This window comes from Harmonia axyridis, chromosome 1 (genome assembly GCF_914767665.1).
Source record: "Harmonia axyridis chromosome 1, icHarAxyr1.1, whole genome shotgun sequence".
Taxonomy (NCBI): Eukaryota; Metazoa; Arthropoda; class Insecta; order Coleoptera; family Coccinellidae; genus Harmonia; species Harmonia axyridis.
Window position 1 is genome coordinate 73,515,773 of NC_059501.1, and position 24,078 is coordinate 73,539,850.

General features: G+C 35.4%; 2 protein-coding genes across 3 annotated transcripts in view; one reads left to right on the top strand and one right to left on the bottom strand.

Annotated features, from left to right (window-relative positions):
* LOC123670686 (centrosomal protein of 290 kDa) overlaps positions 1–24,078 on the top strand; it is a 41,791-nt gene that overhangs the window by 17,522 nt on the left and 191 nt on the right. Inside the window, exons 20-25 of the mRNA XM_045604213.1 lie at positions 325–500; positions 3,043–3,327; positions 3,748–4,018; positions 23,056–23,222; positions 23,281–23,482; positions 23,715–23,990. Coding sequence (XP_045460169.1) covers positions 325–500; positions 3,043–3,327; positions 3,748–4,018; positions 23,056–23,222; positions 23,281–23,482; positions 23,715–23,990 — 1,377 coding nt within the window. The remainder of the gene's footprint in view (positions 1–324; positions 501–3,042; positions 3,328–3,747; positions 4,019–23,055; positions 23,223–23,280; positions 23,483–23,714; positions 23,991–24,078) is intronic.
* LOC123670687 (probable cytochrome P450 6a13) lies at positions 5,179–21,671 on the bottom strand. Of its 2 annotated transcripts, none has more exons than XM_045604215.1 (5): positions 21,432–21,669; positions 18,320–18,845; positions 16,309–16,878; positions 13,574–13,825; positions 5,179–5,489 (listed from the first exon to the last, which is right to left on the bottom strand). In XM_045604215.1, exons 1-5 carry the CDS (start codon positions 21,438–21,440, stop codon positions 5,323–5,325), a joined length of 1,524 nt encoding a protein of 507 aa, XP_045460171.1. In that variant the 5' UTR covers positions 21,441–21,669; the 3' UTR covers positions 5,179–5,322. The 2 variants fall into 2 exon arrangements, with proteins under 2 accessions (XP_045460171.1, XP_045460170.1); XM_045604214.1 differs by lacking the exon at positions 5,179–5,489 and adding an exon at positions 8,810–9,177 and having other exon boundaries at positions 21,432–21,671.

The following is a 24,078-nucleotide window of genomic DNA, read 5'->3' on the forward strand; positions in this document are numbered from 1 at the left end:
AGCTTATTGTTTGGAAAATAAAATAACATAGATACTCCGTGATAGTTTATGAACACCAACCTCAATTAATCAATTTCAGAAAAGAGGATAAACGTAACGTAAAAAGAAATGTCCTTGATTTTATTGCTAATATATGACTCCTTCAGATGAGGGAGAATTGAAATCTTATTTGATATTGTCGTCTGGACGTTTCTCTAGAAGGTATTAATAATAATAATAATAAATGAGTTTATTCAAATATTCAATACAATAAGTACAATTTCAAATTAAAGATTATTAACAGCTCAACTCCACTGAGATTCAATTTGTTCTTGTTAATTTCAGGAAAAAGTGCATATTGAAACGCAGAATGACATTTACAACAAACTGACCGAATTCGAGAAGGCTTACGAGCAGTTGTCCAAGGAGCACGAGATCCTCAAGAAGAAATTCGATTCTATGCTCCAGAAGGAAAGGAATGCCAGAGAGGAGATTCGGGATCTTAGGGGACAGCTTCTCAAGTGAGTCGATTTTGGTACTCTGCTTTTAGGGAATAAAATTGCCAAATGTCTGTTATATTTGCTATTTCTTACCTTTTTGAGCAGTCTACTCTCTTGATGTTACTTATTTGGAATTTTTCCATAAAGAAAGTAGATCAGCGTAGTTAGTGTATTAGTATTGAAAAGACCTAAACATTGATTAAAATTTAAACATTGATTACTTTCTGATTTCTTAAGAAAAATCAGAAAGTAATCAATGTTTAAATTTTTAATCAATGTTTAGGCAAATGGTGCAACTGGCCATCAATCTTGCCATTTTCGTTGATTAAGTTAGATGTTATTTGGATATGTCAGACTAAAATTGGTGGACACCCTTTCTTGAATTAAAATTAAATGATAGTTATTCTATTTCCACTTTATAATATTATTGTGGTGGCTCTTTGCTAGCCCGAGAGATAGCGTCGAAGGCTGTGTAATTCTCAAAATATCGTCACTGCTTATTTTTTTGACATAAACTCAACTATTCTACGATACAGTCACCACGCATCACTGTGGTGTATATGGCAGGGACCACTGAGTTACCATATCGACGATTCCATCAGTGGGAGATCATTCTTGAATGAAATATCACAATCCCGCATTATAAAAATTATCAGAGAATTCTCGCTAAAATATAAATAACATTAAAAATTGCTTAGCTATACAGTAGCTCATTCAGATTTTCCATTTCTTTATTCGAAATGTGAAATCTGAAGAAGCTACTCTGTAGTGAAAAAATTTATTCAGAGTCACGAATTAAATGTTTTAACAGGAATTTATCTGCTTATCATCTATTCTTTGTTTTCCGTCTTTATAGAGCCAGCGTGCTATGGGATCAGTATCTGTATGGGTGACCGCTCAATTTAGTTACTAGTTTTGCAACTTAGTAACTTTTTTCGAATGTTATTCACTTTCAACGCGGAAATGACCTCTGAGTTTTAATTTTTACGAAAGATAGTATCTTATCACTGTCCATTATCAACATAGGTGATCGTTCTAATCCCTTCAAAGACGCAAATATAATAACACTTTTCTTGTTTATCAGTTATGAATTGATGGTGAACATGGACGGTAGCGACGTGTTGAGTTTTGATTTGATGGGAGGTAGGAAATCTGATTTTTGTTCTTACTGAAATTAATATTTCACAGCTTTATCATATAAGCAACTTTTCAATTTTATCTGAGTTGAGGAAATATCTACGGTAATAAATTATTTAAATTTTTTTTGCGCACTTGTTCTGGGAGGCCATTATTCGTCCGAATTGTTGTTATTTGTAAATTTTGAACCGTGCCAAACGATAATTTCAGACTCATTGATGTATTTTGTCTATCCCACCAGCTAATAAGCAGCGATGGGCGGAATCACCATTTGGATGGGTGACCGTTCTGTTTTAGATATGTTGCTTTTTCGAGAAATAATTCGGAGACTTTCATGAGGTATTTTGAAGTGAAAATAGACAAATTACTGCTATTACTATTCTGTTCATAAATACACCATATACCATACACCATTTTAAAGCCGTAAACTTAAATTTTTTACATTTCATATCATTGTTTTTTTACGTTATTAGAATTATTCCTCATTTTAATATTAGATATATTGAGAGCACAGAAGCATCGTCATCTATGATATCACGCATATAAACGCTGATAAAGATGAATATATACCTAGCTTCTGCTTTACATGCATTTCTAGGGTCTCAGTTATCCTAAATCAAGGCCATGTTTTTGATTTTGATTTAAAAAAATTTTGCTTATAGGGTTGATGAAAACAAGGTCGTTTCTATGATATTCATCTATGTATCTTCCTTACGAATATTTTTTCGGAAGTATCTGAAAACCCTAGCTATAAAAACTTTGATCATTGCATAAGGATTACAGCCTTCATACAATGCTACGATAAAGTTATTAATGTTTTTACCTAGAATTGGCTTATTCAGTATGTGAGAAGTAAAAGCGGAATGATTTTTGATCGAAATGAACCTAAAACAAAATTGTGTTAATTTTCTTTCAAATTCATTTATCTTCACCTGAAATGACACTTTCACACCAATGCTCAATCCAATCATTCATGAGTTTCTGATAAACCTCCGAAGAAATGGACTTTGTCGCATTGTATTTTATGGCTTCCAACGACTCAAATTCCTGTTTACCTACAAAGGCAACTTCAGCTAATAGAACCAAAAAATTCATATGTCTGGTGAATATGGTGCTTATTCTAGGATATGGGCGATGTGTTCATAAACATAGTTTTCTATTCAGGCGAAAATATACAGGGTGATACATTTAAAACAACAAAGTTCATTATTGTTCCGGAAAAAATGAAGTTCTGATAACAATGTAAATACCACCATATCAGCCATAACATAAGATTCTTTCACACCAAAATCTTTAAAAATCCTGCCATCGAGATAAATGAGACGTTCCATACATAAAACTCCCTCTGTATATTCTAAATGAAATGAACACTTTTTCGAGCCACGTTGAATGCTAAAAACTTTTCATCAGTGCACTTGTCCCATAGAACGAAGAGGACTCCTTCGTCTGCAAGGAGCGAGAAGAGCGACAAGTCCATCAAGGACCAGCTCCAGAAGAAGATCTCTACACTGGAAGACGAGGTGGCGCGACTCAAGGAGGAGTTGGCCACCCAGGTCGCAGTTAACGAGACCCACAAGGTGAAGGCTGCCGAAGACTTCGACCGTTGGAAGAAGCAGAAGCAGAGCCAGCAGACGATCGACAAGCTGAAGTCGAAACTGAAGGAGAGAGATGGGGAGTTTGAGAAGATCCAGCACACTTGCAATGGCTACAGGTGGGAACATATTGAATTTTTTCAGGGATCTGATTTTGGTCGGTTTGTGCATCAGAATCTTACAAAGCTGATTTGTTTTGACAGCTAGTTCGAAGAATTACACGTTATTATTATTATTATATTGAAAGAGTGGGGTATATTATATTTTTTGGCTATATTTTCCAACTTTTGATTATTTTCTACCAATCTATCACCATGTCACATAATTGCTGAGAACGACAAGTACTGGCATTTCCCATTATCATAACTACCCTTATCAAAGGAAAATTTTTGTCGTCAGCCTCCACAAGAAGTCACAATAAGTGGTTTCCAAACCGCGAATGAATGAACCAGCCTTCAAAAACTCCTGTAACTAAGTCAGTGCTTTTCTTGACTTTTCAAACCATATTGTTCTACATTGGTCGTTTCCTTCTCTTTCAGATCTCTCATTGAAAGATTAGAGAGGGAAAAACACAGTTTGGAGAACAGGGTGAAAGCCTTGAAAACAAACGTGAACATTTATGGATTCGAGAACGCTCAGCAGAATGATACGGCTGCTGTGGAAAACGCCAGGCTGTTGTCGGAAATTGAAGAGCTTAAAGCCAAGTTGGAGATGCAACAACGACATGCCGGTGGATTGGGAGCGGCCATGATGCAGGAGAAGCTGGAGGCTCAGGAGAGGAAATTGGCTATCATGGAATTATCAGGGAAAGTGAGTGAAAAAAGATCTTCTGGAATTTATTAATTGATTATTCAATATCCTATTAAATTAAAAGCCATTGTACTCACTAGATTTAGTTCTTATAGGGTTTCTTCTTATTACCAAATAGAGGCAAGATATTCATTCATTTGGTGCGAATTCATTTTTGCTGATATCGATGAATGGAATCTTTTGATAATTATTGCTTCTTATCTCTAGTTGTGATTTTTGCTTATTGAGTATTGGTCATTGTTCTATACTTAACTCTTGAAATTGTCATGGAAATCTATGAGAATGTGCAAGAATTCTGTTGAATTAGTGAGGAAAAAATCAAGTATATTAAATTTGTGCAGTGCAACAAAAGAATCATTGTAATTTCACCATTCATAATTATCGTTTATGATGTTCGAAAGTTCATCTAATATTTACTTCTCATAAGTAATTGCACAAGACCATCAAAATTACCTATAATTTTGCATGCCAGCGTGTTGTCATAAAAACTGCATGAGTTCATTTTCATTTTTTCTCCAAAAATGAAAATGACCGAATGCAGTTTTTCAAAGAAAACACGTTGGAATGCGAAATTATCCGGTCATTTTGATGCACGAGTGTAATTCTAGGGAATATTTCCCGAATAAACTGTTACATCACTTGTCAAACTGATGTAGAATGGAATTGCCATAGATTCGAACTGTGTAAGATGCATAGAAACTATGCATCTATGAACAGAACAATTATCGCAGTGCTGTTTCGCTTCCTACAATGCAATTATCGCTGTAATTTTCGATAATTGTTCTCCATATACATAGAATTTTTGACAGGAGGGAAATATTCGCTGTAATTTTCGATAATTGTTCTCCATATACTTAGAATTTTTGACAGCAAGGAAAGATTCTGTTCAATTTATTTCATGTCATTTTTTTGTCCGACGATTAGCGATGACGTTTGATGTAGGTACATTCACTGTTGGATAAAAAATTCACTTCTTCAAAATCAATCTCCAACATTATAAAGAGACGTTAATGAAGTCTACATGGTTTGAAGTTAACGAAAAGAAGGTATTTGCAACAAAAAATTGAAATTTAAATTCTTGAAATATGTTTCCTAGACAAAAACATGTGTTTCTATAAGGACAAGTGGGGAAATAGATAAAATTCCACAGAAAAAGGTTGTTATCGGTTACTGTTTTATTCGCTCAAACAAACTGACATTTTTCTTTGGTTATAATATGTCATGGAATTCACTTTGAATTTTTCTTCTTCAATTGATACATTTCAATGTCTGGATTTGAGTTCCATTGAAGAGGATTAGTTTGCTCATCTGGCCGGTTCCAAATCCACCCAAATACCATGTTCCGGTGACAACAGGATGCCGGATTTCAATAGGGTGACAGGAAATTTTGTTTTAGAATTGATATGGAGGACGTAATCCTTCAGAAGAAGTGCGAGGCTAATCTTTATTTGTTGAATGGCGAAACGCATACCTGAAAAAAATGAATTTTAGAGTTTTTCTTTGCAAAATAAGGCGAGCATAATATCGGAATGTTATTCAATAATCCTGTATAAGTCTATGCCTGTTATTCCATTTTTCTTGTCGATTGACTTAATTCTTTTGTTTGAAATCTATGGTGGTACCATGAATGAATTGAAATTGAACACAGAAATAGTTTATTATAACGAGCGTTCATTAAAATTCGTGGTCAAGAGTGCTGTGGAGAAATTAAAGTTGATTTTCTGTGAATGTGAGTAGCACTTAGCTTGTACCATTTTCTTCCCATATTCGAAGTATGTAAACAAATTTTAGTGATATGGTACAAGCTAAGAGCTACTTGTTGTCACAGAAAATCAACTCGAATTTCTCCACAGCACTCTTGACCATGAATTTTAATGAACGCTCGTTAGATAATTGCCTCAAATTTTTTTTTACGATATATAAATTAATGATTTCAAGGATTCTTGTTGTTTTACTTTCGATAAATAGGACATTATCAAATTTTTGTGCATGATCCTTTTGAATATGATTACCTATACAGGGTGAGTCTTTGACTTGTACATATATTTCAACCCAAGATTCCTGAGGTCAAAAGAAACACTTTTTTCCTTTACCATTTTTTCCGATTCGGCCCGGTTAAAAAGATACAGGCTGTTGAAAATCGTTAAAAAAATGTGATTTTCGGCTATATCTCGTAAATGGTTGTATCGAAGGAAATGATTTTTGAAATATAGCTTTTTTTTGATGTGATACATCTTCTCCGAACACCAGATTCCATACACATTCTTCTGTTTCTTTGTTATGAACATAACATACCATAAAAATACCAGAAATTCGAAGAAACCAACTCTTAATAGTAATTTGAACGTTCATTGAAGAATATTTGGCTAATTTGAAAAATAAAAGTATTCTTCATATTTTCTCGTACAAAGCGCCGTTTTCGAATAACTTGATCTTAAAAAAAAAAAATTATCTGTGAAATTAAAAAAATTGGGTACTTTGGCTGAATGCAACTCTGTTCTATTGTGGAAAAAAAAACCACAGAAATGAATATTTACTATGAAGTCATGTCTCAGATTTAAGAATTGAAGTACTAGCCAACTTAGTTTGAAAATGAAGTTATTTGAATAAGCTCACCTCAACTCCTCGATTTGATTAAAAATCACTGAGCTTTGGCACAGCTCTGATAATAAGAAGATACTTCACTAAAATCAACATTCTTTTTGAAAAGTCCAGATTATTCATAAAACCCATGTTTAAAAAAGTTTTCACAAAATAGTCCCATTATAATGACAACAATCAATATCCCACTAAAGACTGCTGCTATCGAACAATACTGTATTCTTCTTCGGCTCATTCAAACTCACATCGAAACATACCACTAGGACTAGAGGTACATACTAGACAAATTTTCATGTGATTGAGATTGAATACTTTTATTCTTTTGCTATTCCATAAATTCATCCTAAGAGCTTATGATTGACATACTTCCAAGAGGGCCATAATTGTTTTAATGTGAAAACAAATTAGGTGAGTTGAAAGAAACCCAATATTCTATTGTGGATATTTACATTGAATACTTCTCATTTATTTTCAATGCCAAAATCAAGATGAATTAAGTAGTAAAGTTGGCTATAATGTAGGTACACATTAACAACAAATTTGATTACAAGTGGAGTCTAACATTTTCCATTGATTACAGAGCCAGAATATTTTACATATTTCCATATTTTCATACTGATGGTTTCAAAAATATTGATGCATTTCAATATTTTTATGAGATAGTTGGAACAAATCAAATGCTTCATTTCATAACAAACATCTTATAACAATAACAGTGTAAACTGTAAATGAAAATTTTAGGTTAGAACTTAGAACATAGATTATTCGAACCGAACTGCTGTGTTTATATTTGGCATCACTCGAAATTTGAAATTCAAACTTAAAACCACAGATTACTTTAGTCTGTGTTAGATCTTTCATAGATGAATATTATTTATTTGAGATTTTAAGGTTAATTCTTGCACGAAAAATAAACAACGATATCATATAAATGAAATATAATGAATGAATGGATATGAGTATCAGAGCTAATATAGGTGGTAGCGAGCTCAATTCGTTTTAATTATCGAAAATGAAATAGAAATCAAGAGAAGAATATTTAATCTTTAGCGTCAACGAAATTGGAATAACTCATTTATTTGATTATAAACACTACTTTGTTCAACAAATGGAATGTTAAACGTGAGTTTATGATGGTTTTTCTAATTTAGTAGCTTATTTCCAAGGTTCAAGAGGTATATCTTATGCTTGAGAAAACTTCAGTGTTCCGGTTTTCAGGGGTGAATTAGCTCATTTTGAAAATTTAAAATGGCTATATCTTTTTAACAGGGCCGAATCGGAAAAAATGGCAAATGAAAAAAGTGTTTCTTTTGACCTCAAGAACCTTCGGTTAAAATATATGTACAAGTCAAAGACTCACCCTGTATATGGTTTTTCAAAAATTGTATCTCTCTGACAGATTGAAAATTTTTTTATTGACATTTGACTATTAGTGTTATAAACTGTAGTGCTTTTGCGCTTGAAGAACATTTTGACAGTAGGTCAAAAGAATCCCAACTCTGTCAAACCTCAAGGTCATATCAAATATTTTTTGCTAAGGGCCAACTTAGGTACTCTTGAGAAACCTTAAGATTGAAGTGGCTACTTTGGAAGGGACCAACCTTCTTGGATTTTCATGGTTTTGTTCCCTTCTCACTTGATTTTCGCATCGTTTCTTATGACGTTCACTATAGTCTTTCTGTCAATGTCGTTGTTAGGTTGATGAAAATCAAATAACCGACTCTTGACAGAACAAATGAAAATTTCAAAATGATGCCGTTGATTGGTCGATTCTTTGTATAGCGCTTCCTCAAGGAAGAAAAGGGAACCTTACCGAAACGAGTTGCCAGAATTATCTTGAACAAAATCTACGCATTGAACCCACCAGCATTTTAGACATCTTGGAAACAAAAAATATTATTCAGTGATTCCGATTCATGAAAATGTCAGAATAATTCACGGTTATTCTATGAATTTTTTTCTCGTATAACTTTAAAAAATCGTCCTTATTTCGGAAAAAATCAGGGTGTAGTTTTGGGATTAATGTAGTGGATATTTTCATGTTAAAGTTGATTTTCGTTTTTGTATTTTTGGTTTTTTGCTACTCATAATTCTCATAACTATATTGTATTCATTTTCGAATTCATTAGAAACGATATGAATAATTCCTTGTAAATGACACAGCATCAGTTGAAATCATTAAAAAACATGGTGTAAACAAATTATATTTCTATGAAAGATGATGAGATGAATAAAAATTCGAACGATATGTAAATAAGGATTGGAATCGATTAACTTTTATTCCTTCACCAAACTGACATTTTTATTTGGTTAAGCGATGTTATGAAGTATTATCTCATCATGTGATTTTTATTCAAATTGATCATTTGGATATCGATTTATACGGACTGATGATCTGGCTGGTTCGAAGTCTACCCAAATAGGATTTGCCGGTGCCAGTAAAACCCCTTGTTTTGCTAAGCTGGCGGGCAATTTGGTGTTAGAATTGATACGCAGGACGTAGTTATTCAGCAGATTGACAAGGGTGATCTTGATTTCTAGAATAGCGAAACGCATACCTGAAAAGATATTGAATTTTAAAGGATTTCTCTAGAATATTTCACTAGCGTGATACCCAAAGGTAATATAAATTCTATGGGAACTCAATGTTTGAAAATTTGTATCGAATAATAATAATAATAATTATATAGAGGTTTTGTGAATGCTTCAGTAGGTACTTATTGTGTCAACAAATCAACAATTTTTTCTAGAATATTCCGTTTTAACAAATGCAAAAAAAAACTCTTCATTCAATTTTTACTCATATATTACACAATAACTTATTAAGAATATTTTTACTCAATGTGATGATTTCAAAGAAGCTACCAGATTTATTTTTATCAGGTCTAGTTTTTTAGGTATAGATTAATTGATGTAAGTTCTTATATTAACCAAAAATGAAGATATAAATATATCTTTAACGGTTGAAATAAAATAAAATGTCATACTCAAAATAAGAATCTAATTAGCCAAAAATATAACTGGATTCAAATCTAAATCAACCTTCTCATACTATACTACTACTATACTTCTACTCAATCAGCTATCGTTTCTTAGCCGTACTCGATATTATTGAGTTTTCGTAAATGAAGTTGTACTATCATTTTATAAAAAATATTCGTCTTTTTATCGTCGTAGTATCGAAACACTGAAATGACATCCGCAAGCACACATAGATTTAAGATGTGCAAATCATCCCGATGTTTTTCGTTATGTATATATAGCGATCACAATTCGAAAGAATCCAAAAAAATTACTAATTTTGGTATGAATTTGGGAGATCAGAATGAACCTTGGGTTTAAATTTCGTATGTAAAACATGTGTTGAAGATTTGTTATAATAAACATGAATACTTATAGCTGCACTCAATATCACTTACCTGCGGACGATTTAAGTCGATACCAGTTGTATTTGGAAAATAAAGTGCCAGTAGAAAATAGACAAAGGCGATTTCTTTTTTCTCATTATCAATTTTCATAATGAAGAAAAAATGATTCTTTAAACTTGTGTACAAATATGACGTTTTTAAATTCTACACACTCGAAAACCAAATATGAATTATTTAACTGCATTATAGGAAGAAATCGACCATACTATACTGTTTGTTGTGGTCTATACTATGGAATGGTGATATTACTGACAGGTATCATCAATACTTACTTCTCTCTGTAAATGTATAGTATAGATAGATACTGGATATTCCTAATTTGGAGGTAGAAAGGAAAATCAGAGATTCCTTTGTTTTCGAAATAAGTGTAGATGCTCGAGTAGATGCTACGGAAAAAAATGGAAAAGCAATCGAATTTTAACAACCAGTATCTCGAAAGCAAAGCGTTTGCCGGCTCATCCTTATGGTTTTTTTTTTAATTATCCGAGGAATCATTTTAATTTCACCTCGGCATACACCAGACTTGAAATTAAGTTTGGTTAAATTTATTCAATTATCAGTTGTTTCTAGTTTATCATCGAAACATTTATTATTCTATTTGGACATTATGTATATAAGTCAATCTATGGCTGTGTGCCTGTAATAAGCGATACTACGGATTATGGTATCATAAAATATAGTTTTAAGTAGTGAAGCAGGTATATCGGGCTCAGTACAGGGTAGTCGCTAGCCAAACTGCCGCCCTAAGCAGAGACCCAATTTGCCGACCTACAAAATATAACCTTCTGCTCAGTTTTGACTAAAACGCTTGAATATTTCGTTTTGTTTAAGATTATCTAGTAAAACAATTGGATTATGCGGATGAACCATTATTTCAGATTCGAATGCGCCCACGCCCAACACTTCTTGATTTGATATAAAAAATGAAAAATATTATAATATAATGGAATGTGGTATTGGTATGCAATAATAAAACTTCTCATATTGCTTAAGAAGGATAAGTTAGAAATGGTGAAATGGACTTGTTTCTCGTATATTTTTCATTCCATTCTGAGGAATGAACATTCTGATCGGAGAATTGAAAAGAAAAATAATCCAGAACCGCCCCAAGTGGCAATAGAATTCGGCAACGGTTGGCAAAGCGAACGCCGACAAGCCTGTTGAGTGCATGTGCGCCCCTAACACGTAAACAGCACTATGAGAGGATTACCGGACATCTGGATATTTATGTCCATCATAAGTCACAACGCTCATTGATTTGATCGTAGGAAAATTGAATCCACGAATTCATTAACCAGTGGTTATATCAAAGGGCTTGATCTGATCCAACTGTCGTCGGCATAATTATTATTTTCATACGGGCTATAAATGCCTAAGTGATGATAAACAATCGCGTAAAAATTAAAGAGATTCTGAAGAAAAAGCTCCGAACTACTTTAATTGAGCGATGACACCCCTGATAGCACTGTTTCCAATTTTTTAGGACCTTAAAGTATATAAATAATATCAAATTACATATATCATCCCTTTGTTGGCACTTTAAAAAAACATTTTCACTCACAAAGGTAGGTCAGTAGCTTCAATTCATTCTGTTGATTATAGTTTGAGGTGGATGATATGGAATTTTGTATGATATTCTCTTTTATAACCCCTGTTCAACTTTTAATTTGTGTTCTATGATCACGAAACTAATCAAAATTTTATTCATGAGTCAGCAAAATTCTTTGGAAAACTCCTTCAAAAAAAGGAAAATTGATGCAGGCGAATTTTCAAGTTTCTCTCGTTTGAATGAAATATTCGACAGGTGAAAATCAATCACAAGAAGTGTATGTAAATTCAAAAGACTTTGGAAACGAATCACCAATTTTTTTTCCGTTTATAAATCTTTTCCCCCAAGTCTAATGTCTGGGTACGCCACTGTATTTATGAGAATAAAGCATAATGTAGCACCTCTCATTGTTTTTGATATCAATTAAATTTGTTGTTATTCCTTCCTGTTGTTGATGATCAAATTATATTTCATTCGGTACTTTGAATTTCTACACATGTGATTTTTGTTGATCAAGCTTGAAATGTTGGCTTAGAATTTTGCCGCCCCAGGAGACCGCCTAGCTTGCCTTCCCCCTAGCGACGGCCCTGACTCAGTTTCACATAATATTAATTCGTGTTAACGCTATGTCCACAGTTTAAAGAATCGAAGATTTATATTTTATGATTATTGAAAGAAAGAGGGTGACTATTACAACAAACAGGCCAACTCCTACTTTGAAGAATTCTTATGGAAATAGCTAATTAAATAAGAGTTGTTTTTCTGATTTGAAGAACCTAAATAAACCAATTGAAAGATAAGGTACTGGCAAATATCCAACATCTAAAGGGTTTTTTTTTCGAGGTATATAACTTTAAGTTGGCATTACTGTTCAAGATGGCGACCGATTTAACATCTGTTAAGTGATTTATTCTCAGTTTGATTTGGCAATTCATCATGAATAGACTCACGCCTGAACAACGCTTGCAAATAGTGCGATTTTATTTCGAAAATAATGGTTCTGTGCGGAATACGTATCGCGCGTTGTTCCCGATTTTCATAAGCGAATTTTGTTTAGCGATGAAGCGCACTTCTGGTTGAATGGCTACGTCAACAAACAAAACTGCCGCATTTGAAGTGAAGCTAATCCTTGAGTGTATGTCGAAACACCGTTACATCCAGAAAAACTGACTGTTTGGTGCGCTTTATGGGCTGGTGGAATCATTGGTCCGTACTTCTTCAAAAACGATGATGGCCAGAACGTTACAGTCAATGGTGATCGGTATAGAGCCATGATCACTAACTTTTTCATTCCTGAATTGAACAACCATGATGTCCAGGAGCTGTGGTTCCAACAAGACGGCGCAACATGTCACACAGCTCGTGCCACAATCGATTTATTGAAAGACACGTTTGGTGACCGCCTAATTTCACGTTTTGGACCTGTGAATTGGCCTCCAAGATCTTGTGATTTAACACCGCTAGACTACTTCCTGTAGGGCTATGTAAAGTCATTGGTCTATGCGGATAAGCCACAAACCCTTGACCATTTGGAAGACAACATTCGCCGTGTTATGGCCGATATACGGCCACAAATAATGGAAAAAGTCATCGAAAATTGGACGTCCAGATTGGACTACATCCGAGCCAGCCGTGGCGGTCATATGCCAGAAATCATATTCAAAATGTAATGCCACAAGATTATCTTGCGGATAAATAAAATTCATGTCAATCGAATAATCCATCGTTGTTTTATTGCAATTTAAAGTTCTATAGCTCTAAAAAAAACACCCTTCACAAGAAACCTATAGGTAAAACCAGTATCACGCATAAACTTGATAATTATCAACAATTTACTGCAGAAAAACGTGAACATGAAAACATACCTCAAAGTATAGACGTGTATACTATCTGGGCAAACATGAGCTATCTTTTCATAGTCGATTTTTTTTTTGTGTTGACTAGATTGAATATTTGCCGGTTCCTCCTCAAACTCACCTATGCAAATCCTGGGACCGCTTCCGAAAGGCATATACGTATAATCCCAGATCTTCGATCTATTCTCCTCCGAAAACCTATCCGGATCGAAGCGATCCGGATCTGGAAAATACTCCGGGTCCCTGTGCAAACCCAAGCTGGAGACGACGAAGTTGAAGCCTTCCTCAATCACTACGTTACTGTCGGGTAACTGATATCTCTCTGGGCACCTCCTCAGGTAGAAGGGGGCTGCGGGGTATTTCCGCATCGCCTCTGTAAAGTCAATAGTAATAATCTCAAAGGAAATTCGATTTCCTCAATATGCCTGCCGGTAGCAGAACAATCAGTTTTGATGTACGGGTCGCTGTTGTGGATTTGAAGTTATATAAATACGTATCTATCTTAGGAAAAACGCATGGATTTTTATATAATGCAGAGATGAACGTAATTGTTTCATTTCCTTTCGAAACAGCGAAATTTTATATTTGACTACGATTCAAACCTTCAAATTATCACCAAGATAGCTTTATTGAACAACTATGAATTTACAAAACAATGTATTCTTCCCAGAAAAATTGGTGTTACATATTAGTAACGCTAGCAGTTTCAAGGATCCAAAAACTGAGCCAAGTTCACACAGTATGGGATATTACCGATCTTACTCTGGTCAAAAATTCTTTGAGTGCTTCTTTTCTCTTAAGCCTTCGTTTGAATGTCAGTAACAATCTTTTCCAGGTTATTCATTCTAGTCAGTTGAAATAAGAATAGAAATAATACATTTTATTTCATGTTCACTGATATTTAGATCATATTGCAAAAGAGGTAATATTTTCTCGATTCATCAACAATTAGTTGTCTTTAATTGAAGGAGCCCCAGCTATTCCCTAGTTGAGTAATGATGAGTGATAGAATTGCTTCCATCAAGTAAAGATTTTCAACCCTTTTGTTTCAAATGAGAACTCCTCTGGTTTAGGTACGGAAAAAGCCTCCGATTGGCTCAGAACTATTTCCGCTTCTGGTGATAACTTAAGTAGTCTAGAAAGTTCATCGAGTAATCCACCACTAATTTCCAAGTCAGAATTCTTGTTCGTGAGAATATTCGCACCTGGGCTTAATAAATAGAGTATATCGTTTGCCAAATGAATAGTCTTTTCCAACAGGTGCTTCTTTTGAAGAGACAGCATTTTGAAAGGAACAAAAAAATAATCGAATTGAGTATGAGATAAACCTTGATACAGTATTCTTGGTTAACCATTTGAAAATGTATTTTCTGAATGATTATCGATAACAATCGATAATTAATAGTATTGTATTGCGATAAACTTCATACGATTTTTCCCTTTTATTGTTAATTGTGAAGTTAAAGTGAGAAAGCCAGTGTTGGTAGAACAATTTTTTAATTAAACTAACAGGACAGTTGTTCAGTTTCAGTATAAAAGTGATCTTGTTATGAACTGACACTGAGTGTGAAGCCCCTATATATTAAGTTTTTGGCTGTTCCAATTCTTTGGTTGAGGGAATATTGAGAGTGATAATTTATGACCCTGTTCGAGCTTGTAGGTTTAGTATACCATTTTGTTACCAACGATCCATCTTGTTTTGTGATAATCAAGTCTAGAAATGAGATGCTATTATTTACCGATTTTTCCATTGTAAACTGCAATCTTTCATCATAGTTGTTAGATGTTTGCAATAGTAACACCGTTTAATTTTCCGGAACTGCCCAAATCGTATCATCCACATAAAGTTTCAGCAAGGGAATTCTGAAAGGAAACTTGTCTACCCTTTTTTTTAACGAAGTGAACATTACCAAATTTACTAGAACTGGGCTAGCTGGGTTACCCATAGCAGCACCATTGAGTTATAAAAATAAACCGTTGAATATAAAATAGCTAGATTTAAAAAGATGAGTGACCAAACCTTAGAACATTAATAAGAGGAACGAAAATCGCCTTGTAACTGATGCATTTGTTTTGATGCCAACATTCGTCACTCCTTGTCTGAAGGGACACTATATAGGAGTAGCGTAACATAATTTGATTAATTTCGGAATGATCAATTAATGCTCAAAAATAGTTTACAAAATGATTTATTCCTAAAAATCCTTTCGTGTTTCAAAAGGGTCAATATTTTTCTCGGTTTATTGATTTTGCTATTGTAAAGTTATGAAAAATGGGTCCCTGATAAAGCATTCAACAATCAAATCAGGGTTCTCCACGCCTATGGCTTACACACACAATCGGCTAGCTTGTTTGTGATTGGGGACACTAAACTTCCATCTCTCTTGTATTCGGGATCGAACACAAATGTTTACTTTCCGTTCCTTCTATCTATATTCTAAGGACCAAATAGACTATCAATATGTTAAATCCTAGACTACCACTAGACATGAAAATTATTTCGGATTACTTATTTATATCAATTCACAAGTACCATGCACATACATGGACGCAGAAAGCAGACTAACAAATTGTTATAAAAAAGTGACTGGCCATGAAGTGACGCAAAGTGTAGGATAATCATTTGTTATCGACTTTTGGATAAAATTAGTATAAATTTAGTTTGTCATATTTGTATCGAATAATAACTCGAATGTTTATGTCCGAATTGAAGAGGATTGTATCATCGGAACTCCTAATCTTGATTAACTAAACAACAAAAAAGCTATCAAAATAATTCATATTTAAACCGCATACTTTGTTTTTCTGGAAGATTATATTCATTAATCTAATCTGTCTAACAGTACCATAACCCACCGTGAACGATCATATCCAGGTATGTGAACTCCTGGAGTATCTCGTAGTCCAAAACCCCTCCGTGCTTCTCCAAACCCTTCCTGATCTCCAACCTCGCCCTGTCCTGGATCTCCTTGTTCATGGCCAGCTCGTAAACAGCGAAACACGTCGTAGTGGACGTGGTTTCGAACCCGGCCAAGAAGAAGATGAAGACCTGCGCGGCAATCTCGTCCATGGTCAAGGCGTTGCTGGTCGCGCTGTTCTTCAACTCGATCAGAATCTGGAGGAAGTCCTCGCGTCGCACGTTGTTTTTCTCCCTGTATTCGACCGTCTCCCTGACCACCCTCCTGAAGAATTCTGTGACCTGGGGGGTGAAGATGCCAAGGCCGAAGAACTCCGCCACACGAGGGATGTTTCGTATTATCGATATCCGGAAGATGTCGACATAGGTCTGCATGAAGGCCCTCTTGCCGATCTGTCGAAATTCGGCGTTGGGGTCTTTGAGGCTGTTGCATTCCAGACCTAGAGCTGTCGAGCCGATCACGTCTGTGTTGTATCTGGCGAAGGTTTCCTTGATTTCGATCGGTCGACCTGTAAAACAAAGGGAGGTGAGCTCTATAATATTCTAAATACATAGGAAATGATAACGAACATCCATCAAGGAAAAGTGCTAACCGTAGACACGGGTTTCGGTCTTTCGACGGTGAAAAAGTGTAAGGATAAACAACACTGCATTGTGCATGCTTTTACAGAGACATTATTTTTTTTCCAACGCCCACCTTACCTTTATAAGAAAATCTTTCCGAACGCACGTGCATAATATTAACATTAGGTTCAGGGGAAAAATCACTCCACTATATCATAAAACCTCGATCTTTGAAAGATGTTTCTCTTTCAATATTGCAAGATTCTTCAATAGTCACCCTGAATCTTTAATGAAACTATCTAGAGCAGCTTTCAGGAAATAATATAAAGAAATTATTGTCAGTGCAAACATAACTTAATTGCGATGAATGCCTCTCTATCCTGGCTACAGTAGGAATGTTTTGCTTGTACATGGATAAGAATGTGGTATTATTTTTTTTTTCTCTTTTTCTTAATTTTTTTTATTATTCGGATGGAAGCACTGTCAATTCAATGGTTGAGTGAATCAGGGTTTCTCCTAGGGGACTCATCTGGACTTCGCCATATTTCTGGCTCACCACGTATATCAATTGTATTTTTGTTTGTTTTTCTTTGATTGATGTAATTTTAGCTGAAAATAAAGACAATATACATACATACATACTTGGAGGAAAACAACAAACAAATTGAGTCAACAGCAGAAACCAGCCTCCCATTTGTGTTTTCCGTAGGCAGACCCAAAGAGTTTTTGGCCAACAACCAACTTCAACATGTAGATAGCTATAGCTACCTGCGAGACTTTGGGCTTTTATATGGCATAACATTTTCAAGATTTGTACTGAATTTCAAGCTTATTATATCATCAGAATTGTGTGGGGATTCTATATTGTTTATCATTAGCTGAAAGACTATCGTGTATTCAAAATTGAAATGGTAAATAAATATATTTGATATTTGATAGAATAATAGAAAATGCATGCAGAATATTGGAAAAGAATTTAGAAAGGGTGGACAACAGATTAGACCTAGTTAAAATTTTGTCTGTATACAGCCATTTCAATCTGTGACAAAAAAGTATAGATGTGTTCATTAGTGCACCAATTGTCAGGGGAGGGGGTCTTCTGGACCCATTGATAGATATTTATGAAAATTCTTGTTAGTAACTTTTAGTTGCTGAAGATGACAACATCGTTGTTAAAACGATTCGTTAAATTCTTATGAAGATTTTATGTAGTGACTACTACTTCAGTACGACACTCCTTTGTCTGATCTTAAAAATGCAAACCAATATTAGTATCGAGTATAGTCCCTCTACACCTGCGAAAAGTTTCAATACGCCTCAGCATGCTCTAAAGAAGGTGTTGAATCTGCTGAAAATGTATAAAAACCTACGGACATTTCCACTTACCCGCGACAACGTTTTCTTCCACGAACTCTATCAATTTCATCCCGCAGTCCATCACAACGTTAAACAGGTTCCTCAGCTGCTTGGGCGAGTACGCAGGCGTCAGTTTCGTCCTCAGGTTCTTCCACTTGGGCCCGGCCAGCGAGAAGAGATGCGCACTGATCGGGTCGTTCTTCTCGTCGTAGTGTATGCCCCTGTCGTTGAACCGGCCCATCACCTCCCTGATCAGCACGGGGTCTGCCAGTAGTATGCCCTTCCTGAAGAACGAGTAGACTCCGATGTATCTGTGGCCCCGGAGTCTGGCCCAGTCAAACATCTCCTTGGTTCGCTCCCCCATGTTCTTACGTCGGAAGATGACGCTGGTGACGTCGCCGAAGGGGAAGGACGGATCGAGCTGGGGGACTCCCCTGGATTTCCAGTAGGTGTAGGTGATCCTGGAGTAGATGTAGAGCAGGAGGAGGCACGCGGTGAATAGGGTGGCTGACGGGTGAGCGGCGATGTGGTCCAAAGCGTGGACCAAGTATGAGCTCTGTGAAAGAAAGGTGTTGATATTGCATTATCTCGTTACTATTAGAAGACATTTCCTAGGATAGGATAGCATGGAATGGGCTGCTGAGTGGAGTGTGAATGGTAGCATTACATTCTTTAGAGGATAATGGAGGGAGGGGGGGAGGAGAAGAAGGTGGTTGCATTACCTCGTCTCTATCAAGAGGAATTTCTACATTTCTACAACCTTCCGTTTGTTATTACTAAGATAACTAAAGGTACAGTTTCCTCGGCAGTCACTGTCAACCGCCACGTTTTGACGACTTCATCTAACCAATCGCAATTCGCTTAGCTGGGCGGAACGACGCGATTGCTAGAATCGCGATTGGTTAGATAAAGACGTCGAAACGCGGCGGTCGACGGAGACTGCCTAAGGAAACCCTAAAACACCGGTATGCTCAGTTACTTTTGAAAAACCTTAATATTAGAGAGGCGACTCCTAAGGGATCAGCGTCCTTGGATTTTAGTGGTATTGGTTACTTACTTATTATCCTTACTTGATTTCCACATCGTTCCTTTCGGCGTTCACGTCATCTTTCTGTCAATGTCGTTTTGAGTTTAAATCAACATAATAACTACAAGATCAACGTCTTTTGATGCCGTTGATTGGTCAATTCTTTGCATAGCGCCACCTAAAGGATGACAAGGGACCCATGCCGAACCCGAGTCCCCAGAATTAACCAAAATCTAATCAGGGAACACACTAGTATTCAAGACATCTTAGTCATACCTTAGAGATGAAGTAGTATCGAATCTCTCAGTTGATTTTTTGGTCGATCCTACATCATCGTAGTGATTGTGAGAAGATAGGTGGGAGCAATATATACTTTTGAGTGCGAATAATCCACTTAGGTTGTGAGAGATGTACGAAAATAATAGCAATTTCAAGCCTCATGCAAAATTTTATGTAGACTGCGTCACCAGATGCATGTCAAATTGAAGAAAGTGTCATTAGATCCATGGAATATTCAAGCAGAATATCGGAAAAACTTTAAATTTGCAGTGACAACAGATGCGACCGATTTGAGATTGTGCGTGTATTTGTATATAGAAAGAAGCCACTATCGTGGTTAAAGGAGAATAAGAAGAATAACAAGTTCAAGCTTCGAGAAAAATTTCGTCTTAATAGCGTCATCAGAACCATACAACATTCGAGCAGGATATCGAAAAGAAACATTATATGTATTTCAGTGTCGGATCAGACATAGTGGACATTTTGCGTGAAGATGTAAACTAGCAATTCCAAGCACGTTGATAGCTCCACTAAGACCATTAAAATTCAAGCAGAATATTGAAAAAATTACCCAATATTTCCGTAACACCAGATCACATTGTGCTAACATTTATTTTGTATAACATGCAAAATATTTATGCCGAATATCAGGAGTATCGTCTCCACAGAACCCCTATTCCAATAAACTAACCGACAATAACGATGTGACGGTAAATCACATCTTACTTATATGTAGGTATTCAGTTTTTTGGTCTGAAGGGTGCAATAAACGCATGAGTGAACATTTGTTTTTGTTTGTTTTTCATATTTTTATAATAACGATTAACTAGTTATTTCATACTCCCTAAGCTATAATGAAATGGTCCATTATTTAATAATAATAAAGAAGGATATTTCAAGTAATTTCATTTTACTTTTTCATCAATTCCACGCAATTATAAGCTATAAAAAAATTATCATCAAATGATTGATGAATCTAGTAAGTTCAAATTAAACTTGAACATTGAACATAAATTATTTGAAGCATTTAAAACTAATCACTATTGAATCGATGCTAATCGTTTTTGATACCTAATATGTGAATATACAGGGTGAGTCAATAGTGTTCGATCGGCCCATAACACCTGTGAGTGTTGGGCTAGGAGAATGATTCAAATTTTGACGGAATCGACAGCATTCAGAGCATTAGCTTAAATTATTTTCGAATCTACAGGTTGGTCCGAAAGTAGTGAAATACGATACCCCTGTTTTTTTAAATGGCAATACCAAATTTTTATATTATAATCTCCATGAAATTCTGATTACAAAATACCCCACTTGTTATAATTCATCTGAGGTACTTTTCGACGTAGGCCACTTTTTTCGAAAAAGATAGAACTGAAAAGCATATCTTAAAAACCGTCTGAGATAATTGTAGGATTTATTTTTTATTGATTTCCCGAAAATTAACGGATCACTTTACAGGTAATCCGAAAGACATCGTTTCGTTTCGTTTTTATTGTTAGGATCATAGAAAATTCAAGAAGAATATTGAAAAAAAAATTTTGTTGAGTTGAGCGTTGAGTAAACATAAAATAATAATTTCCAGCGTTATGCCATTTTTCGTGTTCATGGTGTCACCTGAGTCATACATAATCGAGCAGAATATCGAAAAAGAATGTGGCAAGTGCACCCTTGGATATATAATTACCTTATGTCGAATCCAAAGGCGCAATTGTCTTCACGACAGTGCTTTTCCCATTTTTTGAAATTTCCCTAATGCCCCTAAAATATGATGGATTTCATTGAATTCAAAGAGAAAGCCCTCATAAAATTATCTCTCCGGGTTCTACTCACATTTTCCATCGTTTCACGAAACTTCACATCGAAAATAAATCGTAAATCGAAATCCAACGTAACCTAACGTAGTTCAAAACGGCCTCAGCATTACCCGAGAAAGACACTGCCAGGCGTTATTTAAGCCGCGCTATCCTAGAATTGTCTTAATATTTTCCGCAAACGAGAACTAACTCTATCTCGCGAACTTTCAACTTCCGAATAGCCAGTCTTGGTATCGCTTTCAAACGGACGTCGAAAAAAAAAAATTGCTTTGCTTCGCCGAGCAACTTTCCCCAGTTTAATTCACTTGCGGCGTAAGAGCCTTGTAGGTATCATCGTTAAATTGATAGCTAGCGCTGCAGAGAATACAGAGTGCTCAAGCTAGACATGACTCTGTGTAAAGTAACGAAATTATTTGATGTTGGGGAAAGTGGACACTCTTGTTTTCGAAATATTTATTTGGGGATAACGCTGTTTCGACAATGCTGTTGTCATTATTAGAAACTGAAGTTTACTACTTTAATATCTTACCCTCATCAAATGGACATTCCCGATTTATATCTGACTTACATAAGTATGAAGACTTCCAGATTGCTCACATTGTGTACCTCTATTCCCAGAGCCCTGATGCTGGCAAATTAAATAAATAGTTTTTTTCATCTTCCAACCTCAAACCCATAATAATATTCCCTAGTTACTTTTTCTTCGGGCACCTTGCAACTGATGATTGAATAATATCAACAAGAATATAGAAGAGTTTATTTGATACTAGTGTACAACTACAATGTTTCGAGAGCTTTGAAAGGTGTATACAAAAAAACAGAATGAATTGATAGAATTGGCAAATTGGGATCACCTCTTCGATATATAACATGGCGTTGATCATTCAGATGCATCTCAAAGATCCAATCAGCGAAGATTACTGGTTGCTGGTGATCGACCGGTTTGAACTTAAAAAGCCTTAAGATCTAAGTCTTTGTGCATAATACGGCATAATGTCGTTTATGAAATGCCTAATTCACACTACAACACTACAAGCTACAGAAGCAATATTCTTGTGCGACGCATATAATTTTGATTCTTCACATAACTAACTTGTCTTAACAGCTTAGATTTTTTCACCAGTTTCACTATAGCTGGCCAAGAAGGAGCTTCAAGACAAGTTAAAAGTGTTTTAGTTTTGTGAACTGTGACTGCAAAATTATCACCATTTTTGTAGTGAATTTCAATGCGTTGTTGAAACATTCCGTTGCATTTTTGGTAATGGAATAGTTTCCACTTGTCAAATGTCAAAAAAACATTTCTTCAAAAGATCATAGCTTCAAAAGATCACAGCTTCAAAAGTCACATGTCACATCTGTCCAGATAGCGGGCTCTTTAAAATGCAACCTCTTATTGGAAAACCTTTATATCTTGGATTTTATTCATTGATTACATCTCTTATATAACCTTCATACAGTTATATGATCTCCAGTCAATTCTTTCCTAATTTTTTTCAAGTTGATACTATTAAAATAAAAAAAAAATCAAGAAAATATGGTGTCATTTAGAGACCAACTGAAGGTTTAGTACCTTATCCCAACTTTGAGCGTTGAACCAATATCGAATATTTAGCACTCAAAAACCTTTTTTTGTTTTGCAGGGAACTCCGGAGATTCGTGGAGAATTAGAAAGGCTTCAGAGTACCATTTCAAATCTCCAAAAATCGAACCTCTTCTTGGAAGCCCAAAATATTGAGCTGAAGATGGACTTGGACAAATCCCAGAAAGACTTTTCCAGGTTCAAAGAGCAAATTCAACATCTCGAGAAGTAAGTGGAAAATAAACATGACGCTGAAAAATATTTCCAATTTCATTTATTTTACCAGTTACATCGAAGTATTGAAAAAAGAGAAAAGTCAAGTACCCTCCCACACTTCAGGAGGCTCTCAAACAGGCCAGTCTTCACAAGAATCTCGTAGGGTTAGCGAACTGGAGAGAACAGTTCTGGTTCTCAAGAGGGTTGTAGAAAAATTACAAACGGAAAATAAACGTCTTCTAAGTGGCAAACGGCCTCTAGCGGATCGTACAGTGAGTTTGGCTCTGATTTCTAATATTTTATTATTTTTACTCGAATGTCTATTCATTTCAAATTGATAATGGGGTTGAGTTGAATAGCTTGCTAGACTTCGCCCTTGATGTCATTATTGCCAGGCATATTATAATCCTGCTTCTCTGAATAAAGACGTTATTTATTTATTTATTTTATAATGATATAATTCTTCGACTTTCCGTCAGTGTTTTCATGTATTTCTGTTTATAGCTTTCAGGCGATAAGCTACGTAAGGACTTCAATTCCTTGAAAGACCAATACAATGAAAGTGTCCACAAAATTTCCGAGTTAGAATCAGTTTTGAATGCTACCAAATCCAAGCTGAAAGCATATGAAGATGGCAAGTATAACACCGAAGATTTTCTTGCTCTTTCCACTGAATTGAATAGAGTTAGAGGACAGCTCGATCAGAAATCACAGCTCTTGGATAAAGTGAAGACTTTGCTGCACACTGCTGCCGCCAAGGAAAAGGTTCTTCTCAAAGAGGTACAAAAATTTGTTGTAGTCTATTTCAAAATATCAGATTATTTCTTGTTGAGAATTTCTCATTAATTTTTGCAACTTCGTATAAGTA